Here is a 24967-nt window from a genome sequence, read left to right as displayed (position 1 = left end):
AAAATTACAATTATTTGAACTCAAGAAAGATTTTTAAAAATCCTATTTTAAATTGTTATCACCATATATCAAAACTGGATTAATAAAAATGTATTTCAATTTTATGCCTTAGAAGCATGAATCTTAAATTAATATCAATTTTTAAAAAGTTAGATTTTTATCAAATAAACAGTAACTTGTTAAAAATCTTTGCTATTTTAGTGTATGAATACCATGCATATTAATACTGATCAATTTAATCATTTTAAAATTGGCCTAGAAGTGATTTTGGAAACATATTATTAATTAACGTTATCTTTGAAAAAGTAAGGTTTTTATCAAATATACAGTAAATTGGTAAAAATCTTTGCTATTTTAGTATATTTTAGTGTATGAATATATTTCAGATGGATTAAATAACATAAAGCATTAAAACTCGGATCATTTTCAAAGCTAGTTTATATAGGGGGAGATTAACGGAGAACGCGGTCCATTGTGTCCTACTTTTACCCGATGCCGAAGGAGCCCGGAAATTAGATTTTCATGCGCAACCTAGCGGCCTGACTCAGTACAAGATATACGAAAATTAAAATTGTATTGATTGCTAATGATTTATCAAAAGTCTCTGCCGTTGTGTGAAAAAGGAAGAAGTGGCTAACATTTATGAAGTCAGAAAAGGATATTGTTTAGTTGATCTTGCGACTGAGATATGACGAAAGATCGCTTAGCAGCTCTCAAAGCGGTAGGTTTACATTTTTGTTGCTGATACAGCCACTATAGAATGGAGTTCATTGAAATATTTATTTTATGACTCGAGGTCCGGTTGTCGATCGATCACTCGCTATCATAGTAAATTTACTGTTATTTTCTCATTCTTAGTTTAATTTTATTTTTAGATTGTATTTATAAAGTTGTTTGTGACAGGTCTATCGGTAAAGCGAATGGTAAACGCCCCTTTCTTTCAACTTCTTCAGAATGTTTTGCGGTAGCTATCAATAATACAACAAATTTGATTATTCTTCAAAATTGAATAATTTCAGGGTTTTTTTTTACAAATGTGAACTCAAGGCGAAAGCCCCTCCTCATTGAACAGTGTTAATAACATATTACTAATTGAACAGATATAAATAGAATATTGACACTATGCTGCACCACATGTCAATTTGTTTACACGGTCATATAGTGTACAGCAATGCATGTACAGATTGTCATTTACTGTAATTACTAATACACATGATAGTAAAATTTCATTTATAAATCATTCATGTGAATTTAAAAGCGGACCATTCATGTTTAACGACTACTAAATCATATGTATATATAATTGTGTTACTGTTTAGCCAGCCATTGATATTTAAACAATTTTAAAGCACTTTATTGATTGGAAAGGTTGGAACTTCAACAATGTATGTTGTGTGTACAATTACAGCGAAAATTGGATAGTAGATATGAGAAATCAATTCTTTTCACCAATTTTCATGCACTTTTTTAAGACTAATGATGTTTATTCAATATTTATAAATAAAATTTGCATTGTCTGATTTAATAGGCTCAAAGTGACAATGAAGAACAAGATGACGTCCACACAGTCAGCATGGTCCAGCCTGGTGGTTTTATGGACATGTTTTTTGAACAGGTGAGAATCTGTCAGACACCATAATAACAGAGATGCATGTGACAATCATTAGAGGCAGCAGGAAAGTGCAACATGTTGCACAGGTGAAGGCGATACACATCTGATCCTGTGTGTTTGAAACATTAATAGCTACAGTTGATTACCGTAATAACTTTATTGTTGCTACATTTGTTGCATCAGTCATGATTTGACACTGGTATGAGATTATGACAACTTTTCTAAATCAGTGATCATGAAGAAAAAAAATATCATAAGTATTACTTGTATTGATCTCCTTTGTGAAAATGGATACAATATGTCATTTATTTTTAATGTGGTTATTCCATTTAACACTCTTGACAGGTGCCCTTTTAAATATGAATTGTATCGCAGATTTAAAATAATATACACTTTAAAAATGCATTAAAACATTTTTAATAATGAAATCAGTGCAAATACAAATGGACGAAAATGTAAAAGATGATTCAGTAGCACATTAGCTTCCTCATTTTTGGACTATTTATTTTTAATCATGACTGGAAAACACCTTTTCACCATCATATTATAGTATATGAATCCTGGATGGTATCCCCCCCCCCCCCCTCACGTCTTTTGTCAATATTCAAATAATTTCATCATAAGACTCCTCGGTTCCCCAGGGACTATCTAATAGTCTCGTTTTCTGTCCAGACTGTGTGTGTATTTAAATTATTGATATAATACAAGGATGAAGACTAGACTCCGAAACATATATAATTGACTAGAAAGGCAAAAGATTTGCCACCTGGATTTTGCTTTTAAGAAGGACAGAACAAGAAAAAGACATTAATGCTGATCGTCTGATTGTCTCATTCTTTGAATTGAGTTGCAGATTGTATACACTTAATATAAACAAATATGCTTCTGCAGTGCTTTCGCAAAAATTTGTGACCTTAGTTTTATACGAAGCAAATATTATTTATTGGTTAAAGTTCCAGTAAGTCGCTGTACAATATTACTCCAATGCTCCAAGTTATTGCATCAGATTCTGTCTTCATTTGTACAGAAATAGCCTAAATTCACACATATCTCTAAGTGCATGGCTTGTATATTGGAGTAAGTTAACTACCAGATGGGATTTTGTCATTGTTGTCTGCTCATCTATCTGTTTATCAGTGTTTATCAGTGTTTCTGCCTTCTGTTCACTGAGTGGAGATTAATTCTCTTTCTGGATTTTTTCTATAATATGTTCTTTTGATACTGGTCTGCATGGCAAATTTAGTTGAAGATGTTGTGTAAGCTGCCTTTTTGAATATATGGGTATCAAGTGCTGAAAAGGACTATATATGATAAGGGCCTAAAATGGCCCCCTAAAATGAACATCATCATTTTACTATCATTCTTTGTTTTCTTAGTACAGATACGTATGTGATGTGTTTACATAATATTCATTTTGGTTCAAGTGCCCACAATTTAGAAATATGACATTGTAAAGACAACCTTTTCCCGCCATTTTTGCATTTTTAGCGTAAAACAGCTTGTTTTCAAGCAGTTTTTCCTTCCGAAAACTTAGAGCGCATTCTTGAACAAATAAAATATTTTAATCAGAGAATTTTTCCTTGTTCAAGCATGCGCTCTATATTATCCAGACGTAAATAGGTAAGAAAAATGTCAATTTTTGGCCGATTTTGATTGAATTATAGAAATGGCGTCACTTCTGACGTCATATACTGACAGTGAGTGCACATAAATCAAATAAATAAATGAAAAATATATTTTATATCAACTCTTCTAAAAAATAAGTTAACATTTTATTGTACCCGAAACACTTAAAAAATGGCGAATTATGGGGGCCAAATTTAACTCTTATCATATATAGTTCTTTTCGATCAAAATTTCAAGTTTTATTAAAAGATTTGATATTAAATGAGTTGTAGAATCTGAAACCAAACAAACTACGGTTAAAAAAAACAACAACAAAACCAACAACAACAAAACAAGTTCAAGCCTGAAGGTTAGAATTTCTCTGTAAATCAGTGCTTATCAATGAAGTAAAGCTAGGTATTTTTTTTTTGCTTCCAAAAATTCTAGTACACTGTTCATTGCAAGCTTCAGGAGTTCTTTTTTCTGTTTTGGTTATGATGTCACATTTAGGTATTTTAAGCATCTACATGGGTGTATATTGACCTACATTTAACAGTCAAAGATATGAAAGCTAGACGGTAGACCCAAGGTAAACGATAAGAGGTGAATTTCTCTGAACTCTTTTTTTCTTCCACCATGTCCACATACCAGTATATACATTCAGTGTATACATTATACTCATTAATTGCATGGTAATATTATTATAGGTCAATGAATGATAAAGTTCAAGGTCATTGCAGAAGATTAAAACTAAACTGATCCTTTTTTCTTTTGTTAGATTGGTTACTAGTTCAATATGGCTCTTTTTAAGAGGAAAGTTGGAAAAAAAAAAAAAAAAAAGGAATGAAAAAACACAGCTAGTAATTGTTTAAAATTTAAGAGTTGCATTTTTGTGGATTATTGATGATGAGGGCAGGATGTTTGCAGCAAGTTATAGACTATACTATAAATATAATCTTCTTGAGAAGTAGAGCTCTGTAAAAAGATATTGGGAAATACCAGTATTTAAATTTTTAAACAACAAGTTTAATAGCTTTAAGGTGGCTCACTACACCTTGAAATATTTTCTCAAAACAGCAGAAAATTACTTGATTATGATAGATATCATAATGGATAAAAAGTATTTAAGTCAAATAGGCCCAAAAATGTGCAATTTTGGATGAAAAATTACATTTTCGAAAATTTAATTCCGTAGACATGAACAAAAGCTCCAGTCGGATTCGAAGTCATGATCTGCTGTTCGGAAGACCAATACTTTAACCACTTAGCTACGACGATATACAACCGAATTGAAAGATATAAACAATTTAACAAAACATTTAAATCGCCATCTTGCGACGTAGTATCTTAAAAAGTAAAAGTCTGGGTGTAGTGAGGTACCTTAAAATCAGATTTTTTTTAGGGTAGGTGTGATGAGTAATTTGTTGACCATTAAGCCTCCTTAATCTAAAGCGTTGCTGCATATGGCTGCATGATCACAAGGCATTGCATGTTTCAGTAATATCTGTAAGAGCTACATGTAGCTGCAAAGAAGTAGAATGGAGATACTGAATGGGAGTAAAGCAGATATCAACTTTCATTGCTATCAGCAAATAAACACAATATTCCTGTATAAACACCATGAAAAGCTACTGGTGGCACTGTCATGATCAAGGGAAGAGAGAGAGGAGACAAAAAGAAAAAAAATCCATACAAATAGGCATATTTGGTAATGTTACTGGAATTGCCATTTATAGCTATGTGTGCACTTAACCAATTAATACAGCACGGCCCAGTCTCTGTGAACACAGAATGATAGTGGTCTAAAACCATCATGGGAAAAAGCAAACACAGAGAGAGAGAGAGAGAGAGAGAGAGAGAGAGAGAGAGAGAGGGAGAGAGAGAGAGAGAGAGAGAGAGAGAGAGAGATGAAACAAGGCGAGGTTTACAGCAAAAAGCAAAGTAAAGATTCTATCAGACAGTATGGAGTTCCTCAATCAGCAGCCAAAGTCAGTCGTACAATAGGATTTCCCAGAAGTTTCAGTAATACCTATAGGAAATAGTTGCATATGGCATAGCACTATTGATTTATCAAGAGACAGGGATTAAAACTATGCACTGTCATGAGTTTCCTGTGGTTGTAACAATTTTGCAATTAAACTAGCAGCGGTATGCGAGGGCTATCTGCTACTGGTGTGTAGGCCCTGTTTCCCTGAATGAAAGTTTTCGGATTGTTTTAGGAGTTAAAAATCAATACACATTGTCTGACACATCATTACAGATTCATGCATCAACTAATTTTTTTTTCACGTGAAGAGTTGTCCTTCTTGTTTAGTTGTTACTCCACTTTCAAATCTTGCTCTTTATCAGCCAAATGCCAAATAATTATTTTTTAGATGAAAGGTAAAAAAAAAATTTTGTCAGAAACCTCAAAAATCATTTATATAATATCTGTTTTATATCATGCATGTTAACTTTATTCCATTTCCCTGCAGTCTACATTTTTCATTCATTAATAACAGCTTATCTTAGCTTTTCACACAAAACAAGCCAAATCTACAGTTTTCTCCATTCATTGAATCTGTTTCCAGTGAGTGAATTCTAAATTTAAAGGAGAAAAGCTAATCCAAAAGATTTCCTCGTAACTACCAGTACATATTTAATAACTATACTTTGCCTCCCTCCCGGTTTTGACATATTCTAAAATATTGATTGCATTTTAGAGCTATTCTTGTTAAAAACTAGGCCAATTTCAGCTGTCAGCATCCTTCAGTGTTGGCGTGTTTCTGTGTAGGAGTGTCCCCTATGAAACAAGCATTTGTCTAAATCTGTGACGATTTTTATACTATTACTACCATTGAATCCTATCATTTACTGTTGGGCTTTGAGATTTTCCAGGTCTTTCTCTGGAAACTGAAAACTTAATTACCCTTAATACTGCAAACAGAGAGTTTAATGATATGTACACCAGTTTAGGTGGACGGGATGTCTCTCGTCGTCCCTTGAGATTTTATTGAACCATTTCGTACAAGTCGACGGCTCTACAGTTGGAAGTCACTGAAAGTGCATGGACACTTTCCACACTTTCATTTCTGCCCTATCTTTTGCAAGCGTATGCAATGTATTATATTTTGTCAGTTAATAATAGGAGGCCATGCCAAAACAAGCCGTGTAGTAAAATGTGTTGATTCATGAACAAATTCCAATGAAATTGTAGCCTACTATTCTGGGATGCAATGTCAGAGAAATTGATTTTTCAGTGCGTTTTATTTATGGTTGGTTGGAACACCAGCTTCCCCCAGTCTGCTATTGATTGGAGCGGGCCGATCAATAAATATAAATAATGTATCTTTATTATGTAGCCGTTTCAAAGAAGTATCTTTTCTTGCATCAGTCTAACACAGAGTTTGGTACAACAGCGGCTTCAATCACAGACACTCGCTTTCAGCCAATCAAATAGAGCTGCTTTCGTGACAGTTGGGTCTTTATTTATACAGTGGTTTGATTTAAATGCTGGGGTAATCGGCATTTGCCTACACTGTATGTAAACACAGTTTTACGTTATTGACTTCCTCCCAAAGCAAACCTACCCACTGGGACCAAAGTTCAGATCTTTGATCAGTACATTTATCAAGAAGGACAATGCAATTCTTTCTTTACTTACACTAATTAGGGGTGTAGTTATTCACATAAAATCTCTCTCTCTCTCTCTCTCTCTCTCTCTCTCTCTCTCTCTCTCTCTCTCTCTCTCTCTCTCTCTCTCTCTCTCTCTCTTACTACTCAACTTACTACTTGTGTCTTGGTGAAACACTAATTAGGGGTGTAGTTATTCACATAAAATATCTCTCTCTCTCTCTCTCTCTCTCTCTCTCTCTCCACTTACTACTCAACTTACTACTTATTGTGTCTTGGTGAAACATATATTTCAGAAAATTAGTCAAGTGATGTTAATTTATCTTACGAGGAAGATAGTTTGATTTCTCATACCCATCCTTTTTCTTTCTCATTGAAGGCACACAGTTTTTGATAATAGAATGTTAAATCAAGTTTGTTCAAACATTCTATTTATAACAAATATTTCCTACCTATATGTATAAGTATATTTGCTTCCTTGCTAAGAGGTTTAAGGTAAATGTACATGCTTAGTGGAAGTTTGAGAATCATTTTACAACTAACAGATTTTGAATGAAATGAGTGGATTATTTTTTAATGTTTGATTTTTTTGTTATGAAGATAACACTGGTTAAATAGTTCTTGTATGAGGTGGAGGTATTTACTTTAATATGGATGATAATACCAATAAGATATTTATGAGAAAGTTTTCATAGTAATTAAATCACATTGACAATTGATTTTATTTTTTTGCAATGTGCATTCATGCATACAGATAACTTTTTTCCAGACAGTATTTGCTTCACTGTTGGTATCTTATGCTGTCCAAAGTTAAATAGTTCCACGTTAAATGTCACTAATGTGCATAGGTCAAAGTAAAATTCTTGTTTTGAAAAAAATTAACAAAAATCTCTAGTTTTATAAAGTATATTAAATCAATAAATTATCCTTTCTGGTTTAGTGCTAGTTTTGCAACCATAAGTACAGCAATGCGAATAGAAATATGTATTTAAAATATTTAGGGCACATTATAGATTATATATGGGATTGTCTTTATACCTACAGAAAGGACATATCTTCAAACAGATATAGTGTACATTGAACATGAACTTGAACATGACTGCTCACATCTAAAAATAATGTTTCTCCCAACTTAAAATATCTCTGCATACATTAGATGAATGTAACAATGCTGATGCAAATTCATACAGATCAGGCCTAAACCGTGTCATAATTCAAACTATTTTGAAGTTATACAAAGAATAGATGAATTCATCTTCCTAAATCAAAGGGTTAGGAAGTACTCCACTACTTGGAGCATATCAGAAACCCTTGACTTGGTAGGATGAAAAGAATTAGGTGGGTGATGAAAGAGAAATATGGTGTACAATGCTAGTTTTTAGGAGTTCTTAGTATTTGCTTCATTGCTGGTATTTCTTAGGCTGTACAAAGTTAATTCTATGGTTATTACAGTATCAAATACATTTCTCTATAAACCAATTATGTAGAAAGTTTAAGACTTTTGCCTATTCACACCAGCAGAATTTATCTCCTTTCAAAGTAGACATATTCAAAGTAAATAAAAAATTTTTACAAAAAAATTCTTAGAACATAAAATTTATTTTTAAAAAAGTCTCTCTGAGAAAATTAACACAATGACTCCAACCCTCCCATTGACCAATGTTGCATTGCGAAGTAAACATCCTGAGAAGTAGAGGCGTTACCTAGCCACTTTTTGTGTTTCAGACTTTTACCGGTCCAGCGGCAAGGTGACTTTTATTTTGAACTGGGTGCCGGGCTTCTCTCTCTCTGTACAAACATTAACCATCTGACTGTTGAAAGCTGCGCTTGCCATTGATCTGTGTCTATTGTTCAGTAACAACAAAAAAGTCAGCTCCACGCTTGTTGTGTTATATTCATACCTTTATACCTCAGGATAGCTTCTTGTATGCTTACCGTTGACAATCTATTTTAGACGGTTGCAGTGTCATTAACCTTTTATAGATATTGTAATAACACAATTGAACGATAAACAGATTGATATTTGAGGCTGCTTTACTTGTAACACACCTTTCAGTGCAAGGAACGCTGGGTTTAGTTTTGCCTCTAGGGAACACAGTTTGAACAAACTTGAACCTGCAATTGCAATACATGTATTATATCATGTGTATGTAATAATCTTTTAATATGATTTCGAAATCTCTGGGGGGGGGGGGGGGGTTTGGGTTGTTGTTTTTTTTTGCATATTTAAGAGGTCTTTAATATCACATTTTTAAAGTTTCTTTTTATGTTGCACTTTAACATATAGTTTGTTTGAACTTTCAGAGCTGTTACCAGGCTTGGGGTAATGCTAAACGTAATGGTAATGCATTGCAATGCATTACATGTTTTCAATGTAATGCTAGTAATGTGTAATGCCACAAATTTAGCATTACAAGTAATGGTAATGTAATGCATTACTTTCCAAAATCTAGTGTAATGCTGGCAATACATGGCATTACTTTGCATTACTATGCTTATTTATGCATGTTCACTTAAAAAAAATGTGATGAATAAATGAATAACTGAAATTGTATTTAATTAAAATTATTTTAAAGAAGAGAAAAATAATTCTTGAGAGAAAAAATGTTTTAGTTGAACATGTATAACATGTATTAAAAAAAAGATTTGAAAAATTAATTTTTAAATTTTTAATATTAATAGATATAACAACACAATTTAATAACCTTTTTAAGAGTGTTGTTATTAAGACTAAGAAACCATTCTAAAAATTTACTCCATTAGTTTGCACTTCAAAAAAGAATTTGTCAACAACACACTATGCCCCCAGGATTACACTACCTACTAGGATACACTACCTCTTAGAAACAATCTATTGTTTTAAGAAGTGCTAAACACCCCAATCCCCGTCCCTTGGCCATGTTATGTTCCAATAGAATAGTGGACAGACATGCACCTTTAAAAACAACATGAATGCACTGTCCATCCATGATGAAATCAAAATCACTTCCAATATTATAACCTATTTGAAAATTCTCTCTCTCTCTCTCTCTCTCTCTCTCTCTCTCTCTCTCTCTCTCTCTCTGTTGTATGTTAAGAATATTAGTTTGGACTGATAGAAAATACAAGATTAATGTATTTTTTCTATTATTCCACTTAATATATGATAAGATAAAGATTGCCAAACAATCTTTCAGTCCCAGCTTCAACTGTTTCTGCGGAACGTTTATTAAGTTTAGCTGGGAATTTTTTCAAACCTTACAGGATGCATTTGAAAGATGAACCCTTTGAAACTTTGATGATCATAAAGTGCAAGAGCAATCTTTTGTCTTAAAGTATCCTCAGTATTAAGAAATCCGGTTAAAATATATAAGGAAATATTACTGTAAAAACCCCTCTGTTCATATTAAAATTAATACAATTAAATGTCAACATTTGTATAATCTGGGGAAACATCTCTATTTAGCTTTTAATAACCACAGCGTTATACCATAATTATGATTATATATTGAGCAAATAAAGAATGTATCTTGTACAATGTTTAAGTCATGAAATTTGAACCTGATACCCAACATGAACCTGTAGAGATGTTAAAGAGTGTTTTATATTTGAAACATTTACAAAAACTATTTAGCTTTACTTTTCTAAGACATATTTTTGACTTTTCACAAAGTAATGGTAATGGTAATGCATTACTTTACTCAAGTAATGCTAATGTAATGCATTACTTCAAGAAAATAAAGTAATGGTAATGGTAATTTAATGCCCAAATTCATGAAGTAATGGTAATGCAATGCATTACTTTACAATGTAATTTGCCCCAAGCCTGGCTGTTACATTGAAATAGAAATGGCATTAACTTCATGCTTTCCAAATGATATCTTCAACATGTAGTTTCAGTAATGAAAAGTTATTCAATCCAAAACATGTAATATTTTTTACTTCCCAGTTTACACACAATAATTAGCTGCACACACAAGATAACAACACATGAAATCAAGATCATATTTTTTAGGATTTTTTTGGCCCCATGATTTTAGTATTTGCCCTTCTACACTTGCCAACCTTTCGCTCCATCTTGAATTTTCCCAGACACAGTTAGAAATAGATACTCTTCCTAATTAACACATTTTTTCAAAATTTGTATTAAATTTGCCCAGTCTTTAATTTGCCAGCAGACAACAAGGCGAAAAGGGCGAATATTGCCTTGTCTACAGCTAGTATCTATGACAAACTGAAGTCATGTCCATCTTGAGTCCTTCTGTCTTCCATCCTGTCTTCTGTCCATCATTCTTACTCTGTGTTTAGCCTATTGTTTACTAGTTAAGATGATTTCATCAAACTTTAAAGTCACTTGTATAAATGGGAGCAATTGAAATGTATCATAATTTTCTGACCCTGACCTTCCTAATGACTTTCACTTAAATATTTTGTTTTTAATACACTTTACTAGGTTTTCCCATACAACTTCAAAGATCCATATAGATGGGAGCTAATCAACCATATTCTAATTTGTTGACCTTGACCTTTCCTATAACATTGACTTCACTCTTTCTTTATATTATATGTTAATTTAAATAAGTTACTAAGACACAAATCAAGATTGATTGTTCAACAAATTCAAATACTGCTGCAGTGATCAAGCAATTTCATTACCATATTATCAGCATAATGAATACACCTCTAAGAGACCCCTCGCTGATTTATCTGTGTAATTGTCGTGTAGTTAAATTCTCCTTCCCTTCTTAATTGGCAGTGCTCTTTTTTTCCATACATTTTATAGGTGAAAATCAATTAATTGCCTTGTTAAAATAAGGATGTGATAAAACACTGCTGGTTTTACATTTGCATCACTTGCAAATTTATTCACATTGCGTTAGTCAACTTTGTACAGTCAAAGCCTGTAGTGGATAGAAAGCATGCCTGGTTTGCTTGTAGAATACACAGTAAAAACTCTAAAGTATAAGTGTTTCAATTTATGTATCTTATATTATTGATAATTTCCTCATTTTTTGATATTAGTGAATAATTGTGATATAATATTGTTTTAACAAGGAAGTTCTATTATAAGTAGATCGATAGATTGACAATGCTTTAAGCTGCATGTAACGTACAACTTACCGACACTAAAAAAAAACGCACTTCCCATTTACAATCAGCCAAAATGACTGATTGTAAAGAGCTAATTCTGAGTGATAATAAATTAATAACTCATGTACCGGCACTGTATATGTCATTTGTTACATGTATAATGTAATGTCCTAGGTAATTTGGGAACAACTCTCCTCATCACAGACACTTTGAATAAGCAAAAAGCTCATCAATCATATCTTAACACTCAGACAGATTGAAACTTAATTTTTGAAAAAAGAGTTACTCTACATTTTATTGATTTAAGTACAATAAAAATAGATGATTGAGAAGAAGAGGAACAAAGAGGAATGTTGCTGTGATTTTTATGGTGTATATAACAGTTTGGTACAAAATGGTAGCAACCCTTTGATATCTTTACGGGCGATATGGCAACAAATTGAAGGGGTGTCGGGCATGTCAGATTCTGGCTGCTGAGGCAGCTAATAGCTTCATGCAGTGTAAATTTCTTGGATCACAATTTTTTTTTAGCATTATGGAATCATAACCAATTTTTTTTTTATACCGCCAATAAAATGCAAGAAATATTAATAATGTTACAGTGTAAAAAAGAGCAGTATTGTATCAGCACCAAAATTGGTTGAATATGTTGAGGAATGCACTGACATGTGTCCAATAAAATCCTTTTATGCAGGCATAAAACACTTTTGACCAGTATATGTATTAGTCAAGTAATAATGCTATATTATCTGCCTATAATATTACGAGCAGTGTCTGGTTTTGACATATACAGCCTTTTACCTACATGCAATATGTTTGAAATAGTGGGAGTTTTATTGTGCCTGACTAAATGTCATGTAATTATCAAGTTTTTTTTTATATTTCTACAAAAAGCATCATGACATAAGTGTATGTACCAGAATTGCACCTAAAAATTGTAGAAATTCCCTGAAATTGTCTAATGTATATCTCTTCTTCCAGGTGGAAGAGATTCGGGGGATGATAGACAAAATAGCCTTCAATGTGGACGAAGTCAAGAAAAAACACGGTGCTATCCTGGCAGCTCCGCAACCTGACGACAGTAAGAGGTCCTTGTTAGCCAATCAGAACCAAGCTTACTTAATTGTTACAAACAAATTATATTCTTTTTTTTTTTATTGAGAAATTATGTCAATTTTGTATTGCCAGGCAAAATATTAATATGGTTAACCACTGAATGAATGATTTTATAATGCAATGGATAAAATTAAGATAAAAACGCTTCTGTCAGTTCTGAAGAGGTTCCAAACTGGGGGGAGTGGAAGGGGGAGGGGGGCAGTTCAAATTTAAGTTAAGAAGCATTTTATCAAATGATATACAAGCATGAACACATTGAGAAGGATTAAACAGAAGCCAGTATGCCTTATACCAATATATGTATTCTATAAAGGAGACAATTAGTTAAGGAACACATTATAAAACTACCTTGACTATCGGTCTTAATAAACTTGAGGTAGATTTAAGTTGAAACAAAATTGTGTTTATATCATTGGGCAATAAAAAAGCAAGAGTTCACTTTAATTCAGTATACAATGTTAATGGCATTACCTCAGTCACTGTACTTTTATTACAACTATTCACATCCTTACAGAATCCATTATGACTTTTCACTGAAGACTATTTGACTAAAAATCCTTATGCTAAATGTTTTTCAATGATTGTATTGTTTGGCTACTGACGTTTCAGTGTTGCAGTGCTCCTTGCTGATGCAAGCCTGTATGTGTGTTGTATTTTTCAGAAACAAAGGAAGAATTGGAGGAGTTGATGACAGACATCAAGAAAACTGCAAATAAAGTCCGTGCCAGGTTAAAAGGTACATTGGAGTGTTGTTATGAGTCTCCATTAAACAAATAAGGCCCTCTTTTGTCGTCCATCCTGTGAATATAGCCAACCTTGCAGACAAAATGAATAACTTATTTCAGTTAATTTTTCTGCAAAAATTGATTGCTACCTTCATATCCTGTATGAACCACCGAAGAAGGCAGTTTACTGTTCATATTTAATTTCTTAAAAAAATATTTATATTAGATTAATAAAATAACATAAATTATCCTTATTGTTGATTGGTACGTTTCAATGTAGGAAAAACCTTTTCTACCTTATATGGGAACTACCATACTTCACCTTTTTTATGCGTCTGAAGTCAGTCCACGCATTCTGTATTTTCAATGTAGCTGAAAATTTTGATTGATAACAAAATAATCGATCAGTAGGAAACCCCAGAAGTATCAAATAAGACATGATTAAACATTTGTCTTCAAAAATTGTAAAAAAAAAATAAAAATAAAAAATGTTAAATTTGCAGATTGTGTGTAAATTGGCACATGTTGCAAAATGTAAGCCTGAATAAAGGATTTTGCAGTATGAATTTATGCCATTTCATAATGACATACTTTTTAATTTTTTCTTTTCAATCCATTTTTTAGATATTGAACAAAATATTGAAAAAGAAGAACATTCAAATAAAACGTCAGCGGATTTAAGGATACGAAAAACACAAGTAAGTAGCTATCTCTTGCCAGTAATTCAGGTTCAAGGTTCAATTTTATATGAGTTTTTAATCTGATATGGTTATGGTGGGTGGGATTTTTCTCAATACAACTTACAATGATGTAGACTGAAGTGCAGATACTACACATATTTGACACACACTTTCGAACTGAAGACACTAATGAAGGAGAAATTTGTTATCTACATTTATAAAAATATTAGGGCTTATGTCCATCTTGGGTGCACTCTGTTGGGTTTTATTTTGAATAAAAATTCTTCGGTTTTGAGTTTTTTATTGAATTCATGTGATCTATTGTTAGATCATACTTTTCATCTGACCATTTTTTCAAAAAATATCTGTTAGCTATTTCAACCAGTTGACAAAAATGAACCCAACTCAATTCCTTAAAATTCAGTGTGAAATAAATAAAACTTAACCAAACCTAAAATTCTGGATTGGTACACAAACAAACATTAACAATAAAAGTGCAGCAAAACTTTGGTGTGTGGCAATAATGGCGTTGTCATGAAAATAATCATGTATATGTAATTATATGTTTTTCTTTGGTGATTTGTATTCTACAGAAACCTAATCACTACTTTTCTTTCCATGATTGTCAGTTGTTTCTTGTTTCCTTTGATAAGAAGAGAGAGTTTCACAACAGGACTAGGTGTGATCTTCTTTTTTATTTTTATTCTCTCATTACCAGCGAGTTCTGCGAGGTTGTGATTGATGTTTTTTTTTTTTACATTTTTTATAGCATGCAACACTTTCCCGTAAATTTGTGGAGGTAATGAATGACTACAATGCTTGTCAAATTGACTATCGGGAGCGGTGTAAAGGCAGAATCCAGCGGCAACTGGAAATCAGTAAGGTTTTACTTCATACTCTCCACACAATCTGCATTCGTCAGGGCTTCCCTTCAATCAGCTTATTATCTTCTTCAGTCGCAGGAATTTTTATTTGAAAAAAGATTTTTTCCATATGTTTTTCCACATAGTAGTGCAAAATGTTGTCACCCCTATTATTAAGAAAAATCTTTTTATATATCTGAGGATTCAGATTATTTAGGTTCTTAATTTGAATAAAAAAAACCAAAACATGGGTTGAGACTTCCAAATCACTGACTTATTTTTGGAGTTTAAGACATCAATATTTGAGATATAGATGTTAAAATGATTGAAGATTTTTAGTTCATCTTGGCCAAAAGCCAAAATTGACTTTTTTGATCACTTTTTTGTCCAGTTTCTGTCTGTCTGTAAAACTTACACATTTTTTACTTCTTCTTCAGAACCACTGGATAAATTCCAATCATTTTTAGAAAATGGGGATTTGTTATTTGTTAAAATAAACGACTACCGGTACATCCTTTTTCAAGGGGAGACTATTAAGAATCATTGAAAATTTTTATTCTTGGGTGTAATTGCATACCTGTAACCTATATCTTGTTTAATTACAGCTGGAAGAACTACAACTAATGATGAATTAGAAGATATGTTAGAATCGGGAAATCCAGCAATATTTACGCAAGGGGTAGGTGCAGCTTGACTATGGTACTTATGAACCATTATATGTTCATAAGAGAAACAAATTCATGATTAACAATTAGATATCTATCACCTAACCTAATAACTGTTATGAATATTGAAGATGATTTAAAAATATCTAAAAATGCTTTCATAAAATTGATAATTTTTTCTGCATAATTTTTTTTCAAGAATTTCTCATACAATATGAATGATATTCTACTGTATTTCAGATCATTATGGAAACTCAAGCAGCAAAACAAACTTTAGCAGATATTGAAGCTAGACATAATGACATTATAAAATTGGAGACTAGTATAAGAGAGCTACACGATATGTTTATGGATATGGCCATGTTAGTAGAACAGCAGGTAAGGAATTTCCCCACATATCACTGATGGATTAGAATACCATGGCTCTCAGTATAAAAACAGCATAAAAACAGCTGTTGTTGAAAACAAACCTCTTGCCCCCCCCCCCGCCCCCCCCCCCCCCCCCCCAACTCATATTCCTCCATCACATAAATACAAAACCATCGACTTGACATATAATATGTGGAAACAGCATTCAGGAATGGAATGTAAAAACAAACTTGAACCAATGACAGAGAACGAAACAAGGCATCATACTTTCAGTGTATTATCAACAATTGCAGACTCAATATCTAGCATACTGTTACTTTCTCTCCATGACCAACAGATGCATTGCAATGCACTGCATCTAAACAGACACAATGCATCTAAACTGGCACAATGCATGTAAACGGGATTGTTTTTTTAAGTGGAAGGGCGTGACAAAAAGTAGATTGGTCCTATTTGCTTGTACATGTACTCTTATAGTTTAATAGAAAGATAAAATAACAATATTTTTTTCTTCAAATGGAGGCCAGGCACCACAATTCCACCCCCACCCCACTCCCTCTCAAATGCTATATGCCTGGTAAATGTTTCAATTAAGGTGTAAAAGTGTCTGTAATTTGACAGACAACAATGATTAATGATGAGACATTAAAAGGAGGAAAATATTGCTCTTTTATTAGTCAGTAAATAGTGGTTGTGGCATGCTATGGATTCACTATTGTTTGTGGCTGACCAATGTTCGTGGCTTTCATAGGTTACCCTTGCCCACAAATTTATATCCCCACGAACCTTTACTCAATCATTTGTTGAATATTTATTAAAATTATCCAGATTACACCACCAACAAAATTATATCCCCACAAAAGAGGAAAAATTTTAGCTACCCACAAACATTGACCCCCGCAAATAGAATTGATTCCACAGTATACACGTTTATTAATATTTTTTGACCAATGTGGTTATGTTTTACAGGGAGAAATGATCGACCGAATAGAATACAACGTAGAACAGGCGGTGGACTATATAGAGACGGCAAAAAGTGACACCAAGAAAGCAGTCAAGTACCAGAGTAAAGCTAGGCGGGTAAGTCGTAAGTCAGAGAGAGGCAGCCATTAGTTAATTGTTCTCACACATATATATGGATATGTATTCATGGTTTATGCTACACACAAAGCAATCTCTCGTTTATTTCATAGATTTTTTTTTTTTTTTGCTTTAATTATATGTACTGTCATTAGTTATTTCCCCTTTCCTGAGTTTTCAGGAGAGAGGAGATCATCAAAGATTGAATGTACATATACAATGATTTTAATGTGTTAGATTTGAGATGTATATTATTTATGTTATTATTTTTGAAAAGAGGAACCTGCATGAACTCAAAGTTAGATATGCCACTTCAGCTCGTCATTCATAAAGAGAAAAAAGATACTGTAAATTCCTTATTTAATGCAAGGAATTAATATCTGCCTATAATCGCGAGAAGCATTCCTCGCGGATTTTAAAATCTTGCTTTTATTTTTAAGACAGTTTTGAGCCATATGAAATTATAACAAAACAATTGGTGCTCGCGATTTAATATTCTCGCGATTTTTTACTAAACGACGGCATCGCGGAATTAAGTACCTGGTACTCGCGTAAAATAAGGAATTTACAGTAGAAAAAAATATAAAATGATATTGTTTATGTAAGGAACTCGCATTTTTATCTTTTTTCTCTAAAGAATAAGATGACAATCTTTATGAAGACTTGACTTGACCAAAGTGGTTTACTTCATTAAATCAACGAATGATGTTTGAAAATATTGTAATTTGTTGATGAGAATACTTTACATTTTTAGAAAACATGCATTCTAAAAAAAGTAGATTTTAGGCAAATTCTAAGTTAATGCAGTTAGTATCTTTTGATGACATGCATAGTTCCTTGAGCACTTGTTTAGTACAACAATAAATTACTTGTCACTTTCGTGCTTTCCCGGCACTGTTTTAATTTTGTTCTTTTCTTTTTCTTTTCAGAAATTAATCATGATCATCATATGTGTTGTAGTCTTACTCGCTGTCATTGCAATTATTTTGGCTACCAGTCTGAGTTAATGCTGCATGTTATATGAACAAAACAAAAAGTTCAGCACACAAACTTTGATGTGGACACTTTTAATATTCAAATGGGGATCATTACCGAATCGTGAGGAGAATTTACTGCATGACATTTCTATGACTCTAGTGTACCAAATAATGTGTACCGGGCAGTGATATCCTTCGCACAACATGCTATAAAAAAAAAAAGTTCAACAAAAAAAATATGAATTAGTGAAACTGTGTTCAAAGCAACGATCCAAGGCAGTTTTAAATGGTTTTCATCAACTGAACAATTGTGTAGTGATTTTATTGCTGAAAAAACACAAAAAACTGCACCAAGTAGATGTCTGATTTTATTTCTCTGTCGGATAGAGACTTTGACGCAAGAACTTGTACTGTAGCATGGTCTTCTTCCTGATTTAGAATTTTGTTGTATTTAGAGACATTTTGTAGTATGAAGAAGCAGACAAGATTCTAAATTAGCGGTGTTGTTCTAAATATAGACTACTTTCAATCCTCAATCATTCCTACTTGTGCTTTATATGCGAGTAGAACTATAGAGTCAGCTGTGTCTAAATATATTATATTTAAATGTATGTATGTGAGTTCTGGTGAAATCTTCAAACTTCTATCCATGATTTTTTTTATTGAAACTCTTTAAATAAAACATATTTATTAACTGAATTGATTACCCTTGTATTTGTTTATTGTATATAGGGTTATTTTCGCCCCATGTTGTTATTATTCACTTCTTCACAAAAAAAATGGTTTTGCCATATCTTGAATTCGCTCAGACAAAATTGTGTTTATAGAGAATTAGTTGAGACAGAGGAATTCGCTCAGTCTTAAATTCGCCCACTGACAAAAAGGGCGAAAGGGGCGGAATTAAAACGGGTGAATATATCCCTGTATACAGTATTACAGGTTAGAGTTCATTGTTTCTTTCCACTCAAATTTTCTCCCTCATTCAATTATACAAGCCTACAAACTATCAGTCAATTCTCAACCAAATTTGGTATGTAGCATTTTTAGGGGAATAGAAACTTGTGAAATTCATTATCCCAACCCTGGGCATTCTCACAATGTCAAACCTTATTTGTAGTGTAAGGAAGGAAACAGCATCCGCCTTCTGTGCTTCTGTACATCTGTCAATACCTGAACTTGGTCATCTATGAAAACCAAATGTTAGTTCATGGCTATGATACACTAGTATATGAAATGTTAACCACCAAAAATGGGGATTTTTTTTGGTGCAAGAGTGGGACACTGTTGGTCAAAGTAAGATTTTGATAACAATGGTTGTGGCCATTTTTTTAAGTACACATTCTTATACATGTACCTATTAAAAAAGAATTTATTTTGTCTGCATAACACGATTGGCGTCATTATACATGTACATGTATATTGAAACAAAAATGTCTTGTAATTTTGAGAAAAGATGTCCTACACTAAAGAATTACTTCAGCTCGGTACGACCCTCTGGTATTGTCATCCCTGTACAATTTGATACCGTAAATGTTTTGCATATGGTTGTGTATCAAGCTTTTAGCGTATTTCGCTGTCAAATACAGTCAAACCTCATTATCTCAAACTATACAGTCGTTTTACCGGTAACGAATATTTGCCAGTATCGAATAATTTTCAGAAATATTATTGGTGAAAAACGAAGTTAAGGTTTTAAAAAATCCCAGATAGGTAATTACAGTGTATAATACAAAAATAAATATTCTATCAGTATGTGGAGTTGTTTGACATTTGCACGATTATTTACCGTATTATTTACAAATTAAAAAGGTGACCCAGACATGAACTGCCGGAAGTGTGTAAACAATTAAACCTAACTATAAAAATAAGTTTGTTATTTAACCCTCTTTAGTGGATAATTAGTAATTATAATCCATTTAATAAAATTATGCATCATATCAAATAATAATTGAGCTTTGAATGAAATAACGACTTCAGATAGAACCACGTGTAGTTTTCCTAGTGTCGGTTCATTGCGACAGAAGTATTATTTGGCTGGATATATTGATAGAGATACGGGCAAAACAAAGGCAAATGGCAACTACTTATCATTAATTACTACATGTATTATAAAGTGTTTTCTTGAAAATTCAATTTCATAATAATAATTTCAAAATGAAAACTGTTAAAGTCCATTTCAATTTGACGGGAAAACGGTACGATAAAAATTTGTTTAAATAACATATTTCCACAATTATTTTTCCTTCTTCATTAATAAGTCTATTTACATGTACCTCTAGTGCATTTTTGAAAATAATCCGCCCCAAAATATTCGATCAGAAGTGATAGAGGGCGCTTGATTCGATACTGGAAAACGTATTCGAAACTAGGAAAATGGAGGGGGTGTTGAATTTACTGTCTCCGTAATTCATCCTTTATATTTTCGGAAGTTTGATACTACAGTTTAGAAGGACAAAGAAACGTGATTTAAACAAAAAATAAAAACATTTGGAATTCCGATAATAATAGTCGCATGCACGACGAAACCGCATACTGGTTCGTTACCAGTAAAACGACTGTAGTTTGTCACAAGATATTTATGCAGCACATTTGGACAATTTTTAATAAAAGTATACCTTCCTGTGAAAGAAGTGCAGTTGAAATAGACGAAAGGGAAAATTTCTAAGATATCTTCATCGCCACATCATTTTTCACTAAAAAAATTCACAGGAACGAAAACGGATTTCTTACGGAGATTTATAATGGGGAATGTTTACATCTTTTTTCTATTCGGAAGTCACTCGGAATACCTCTCGCAATTTTTCTACATTTTCATCTGAGCTTGCTGCAATACAAAATCCCCGTAGATATCACATTTTTAAGCTGAGTATTGAAGCCTGGTATGCTGAAGAGGGCGTTTCAACTGAGAAATCTTGGATATTTTTCATACTTTTGAATGAACATCGTTTAACTTTGAGCTCTGAGGTGTTCATAAATATCGAGTAATGAGGCAAAATGTGAATCAAGGATATCTTGGGACAGAGTGTAGATGGGACTGTTTTATAACTTCGAGATATCCGATTGTTCGAGATATCGAGGATAAAATACTTAGAGTATAAGTGGTTGGGACATACAAATCACTTTGACATACTGTATCTATTGTATTCAAGATATCGGTGTTCGAGATACCGAAGTTCAACTGTATCATACACAATATAAAATGTAAGATGTAACAGTACACCCCAATGCAGGCACGTAGCATCGTTTTTTGAAAGTGGGGGGGGGGGCATCTCATCCAAAAATTCTTGACAAGCAAAAAAAACAAAAAACAAAAACAAAAAAAAAGGGAATAGGACTTTCCCAAAATCTTCAAAATCCTAATCCATGGGGGGGGGGGTAGCCGGCGTAGTATGTAACTTCAATTTCAGTCCTCATTTCCTTATCTTCATATTAATTTTTTACATGCTCCCAAAACAGTGGGGGGCCAACTCAATGATAATTCAATTTTTTATATGTAAATTTTAAAAAATTTAGTTGCTGCGAGAAAAAATGGGGGGGGGGGGGCAGGCCCCCCTGCCCCCCCCCCCCCCCCCCCCCCCCGATGCTACGTGCCTGCAATGGATGCCTGTTCACATTGTGATACTCATGTCCAGTGACTCCTTACGTATACATGATGTCATCCTTTGTTTTTTCTCATCTGACCGGCATTAGGGTGGATAATACTGGTGTGCTCTAGCCTATAGTCTGGGGCGGTTAGTTGACGACGTAATTCTATATTTTACATAATTACGTACTACCTAAGATGTGCGACTCTTTTGTGAAACGGTGTCCTGTAGAGCATAGTTAACGCGAACATCTATGTGTCAGAAGTCTAAAACAATCATTAACACTGAAAACAACCATTTATGATTGCAAGACAAAGATTATCTGATAAATATCGTTTCACGATTGTTGACGAATACAGATGTAAATCTATATTCATCAGCAAAATATACCGTAAACGTTATAATTAAACTAAACTCAGATAAACTTAGATTGTAGTTTACGAATCGTTTAATAATGTAGTTACTATAGTTAACAATAAATTATAGTTGACTATAGTTTGGCTTTCGCAAACAATAGTTAACAATCGATACACCATGTTTCTCATCTGGGAAACTTTATTTAACGCCGTTAATTTATAGTTCACATCTGTAAACACGATTTCCATGCTTCAGAAATTAACTTTAGAAAATATTTTACAGATATAAATCTATATTTATCATCAAAATCTATTTTTAACGTTATTTGCAGACAAATAAACCAAAATTATAATCCGTAAGTGATAGTTTACCGTTAATTATTGTTTAGATAATACCTATAGTTAACAAATCGTTAAATATAGTTAGCGGTTCGTAAACTTTAGTTACTAGTACCTTATTTATCAAATGTGAACAACGTTTAACTTATTTTTGTAAATTTAGTGTGCCATATATATACATGTACCTAAATTTCACTTTTCCTGTAGAAACACAAAGGAAAACAATACCGGAAAACCATTACATGCAGTAACTTGTAGTTTACAATAAAATCGAAGTACTGAAAGTACTGCCAGGGTCCTTCCTTACTAGAGCTATTTGATTTGAATGTGAGAGTTTAAATGATGACTAGTGCTAGTATTTTGGTTGTTTGAGCAATGAATATATTTAGGCATTTTTTCACGGATAAAAATCTAGTAAACAGCCCAAGCTAAGTTCCTTAATTTGAGAAATATATTTAAACAAATAGAGGTTGGGTTTATATAAAAAGGTGCATAATATTAAATTAATACTAGACTTTGACCCGTGCGTGCACGGGTTGACATTGCATTTACGAAATAGATACATTAACACACCGTATTGTTGACATTTACATAACCAAGCTTTAAGCCTACAATAATCCTATTAACACATGATTAATTTCTCTACACCCTGCTTATATAGTTAGAATAATCTAACTTTGTCTCGGGACAGGCCATCGCCACAGTTAAAATGCCTCCATATACCCGTAATGTAGCAACAAATTGCAGAAACGCTCCGAAACGATTTAGAGAAAATTAATGAAGCTGCATTAAACATAACAGTTAAATTATTCATAATAAACAATTTTGAGACTGTAAATATCTTTCATCTAAAAATCTAATTCATATTGTGAAGAATACAACACTTTTTCACGAACTTACACACCTTTGACGACAAATCTGAGTTTATCAATACAAATGATCTAGCGTAAATGTAATGCGCATGATTAAGATTGTAAAATCCAAAAAATCCAGATGGTTTTCGGATTTTTTAAAGGAATTTTCGTTGATAATTAATTAGCGAAGCTTGATTGGAACAAAAAATAAAAACAAATTGGTAATCTTCAAGTACCAATGATGTTTAAAATGTATAAAAACAAAAGACAGTACTCTTCCGATTTCTCGGTATTAAAGCCCAAAAATTCGAGTCTATAATTATAGTAGTATTTAATATAGTAGTAAAGATAATTTATTTTATATTTAAAATTTCCGCTCATAGGGTGGCCTCTGCAATTTCAAATGCGGGGAGTGTTGAATATTAATATTCACCGGTTACTTATCTTATGATTAGGTATAGAAGGAAACATTTTAGTTAGTTGCCATATATGTAGCATAAAACCAACGAGTTTCTTTGATATATGCGAAGAAAGGATTGAGAAAAAGGAAAAGTGTGACTCTGTTACTTACATTATGCCATACACTCAAGAAGCCAGCTAGGTAAATAGATATATCCCCAAAAATAGGAGTACATCACTGCCAAGAGTCAATAATTTGTTATGACAAATGTGTGATTGTTTTATTGTTGATTGTTGTATCATCTGCTGTGATTGATTAGCGATTTGAATTTAAATTTTGTCTGCTCTGAATAATTAAACAACTGTGAAATACAAAACTTAGGGGGGGGGGGGGCAAGCTGGACTCAAAGATAGGTGGATACGAAGAGGAAAAGAGGATCTGGTGTATAATTGGGACTGAAATAACTAATAATACACAAATTGAATTCGCGTTGCGTTTTATGCCTTTTCACTGTCTATATTTTTTATGTAATAGAAGTATGTTTGATAATGAGAAGACTCCTTCCTTAACAATGTTACTAAACTGCTTCTCGGCTATAAAATGTATTTCTATTTACAATAAACAGATACGCCGACGCAAATTCCTGACATGTATTCACGTATGTTTTATTTTATTTGCAGAAGAAAATCATGATCATGATTTGCCTGGCGGTTTTAATCATCATCCTGGTGGGTCTCCTAGGTGGCTTCCTGTGATGATGAGCGATCGAACGTCCATGGACTCACCCCCGGGGATACATCCTCCCAAGATATAACATCTCAACCACCTTCTTATTTCATGATACATCATAATGATCTTTAGCGAATAAGTAGACTTGATATTCTTGATATTCTATATCACTGTAGTAGGCATTCATTCAATAATTTTTTTCTCAACTCCTGTAAAATTGTACCGACCTTGGTATAAGTAAGACCAAGAAGAGTTATTGCTTTTGAGGTTAGGGCTTAACATGTCTGTTTTACCATTTTTTCATTTAACACGGATAACGTGGGTTTTTTTT

General features: G+C 32.9%; 1 protein-coding gene across 2 annotated transcripts; it reads left to right on the top strand.

Moving 5' to 3' along the window:
• The first annotated feature begins 528 nt into the window (after nt 1–528).
• On the top strand, nt 529–24967 carry LOC105328648 (syntaxin). 2 transcript variants are annotated; one of them, XM_020067373.3, is made up of 10 exons: nt 529–721; nt 1529–1615; nt 12881–12980; nt 13677–13751; nt 14365–14438; nt 15190–15298; nt 15889–15962; nt 16189–16326; nt 17287–17397; nt 24588–24967. In XM_020067373.3, exons 1-10 carry the CDS (start codon nt 689–691, stop codon nt 24660–24662), a joined length of 876 nt encoding a protein of 291 aa, XP_019922932.1. In that variant the 5' UTR covers nt 529–688; the 3' UTR covers nt 24663–24967. The 2 variants fall into 2 exon arrangements, with proteins under 2 accessions (XP_019922932.1, XP_011427919.1); XM_011429617.4 differs by lacking the exon at nt 24588–24967 and adding an exon at nt 18327–19073.

Source organism: Magallana gigas, chromosome 3 (assembly GCF_963853765.1).
Source record: "Magallana gigas chromosome 3, xbMagGiga1.1, whole genome shotgun sequence".
In the NCBI taxonomy this organism is placed as follows: Eukaryota; Metazoa; Mollusca; class Bivalvia; order Ostreida; family Ostreidae; genus Magallana; species Magallana gigas.
Note: the sequence above shows the minus strand (reverse complement) of the source record. Positions and strands in the feature narration are given on the sequence as shown.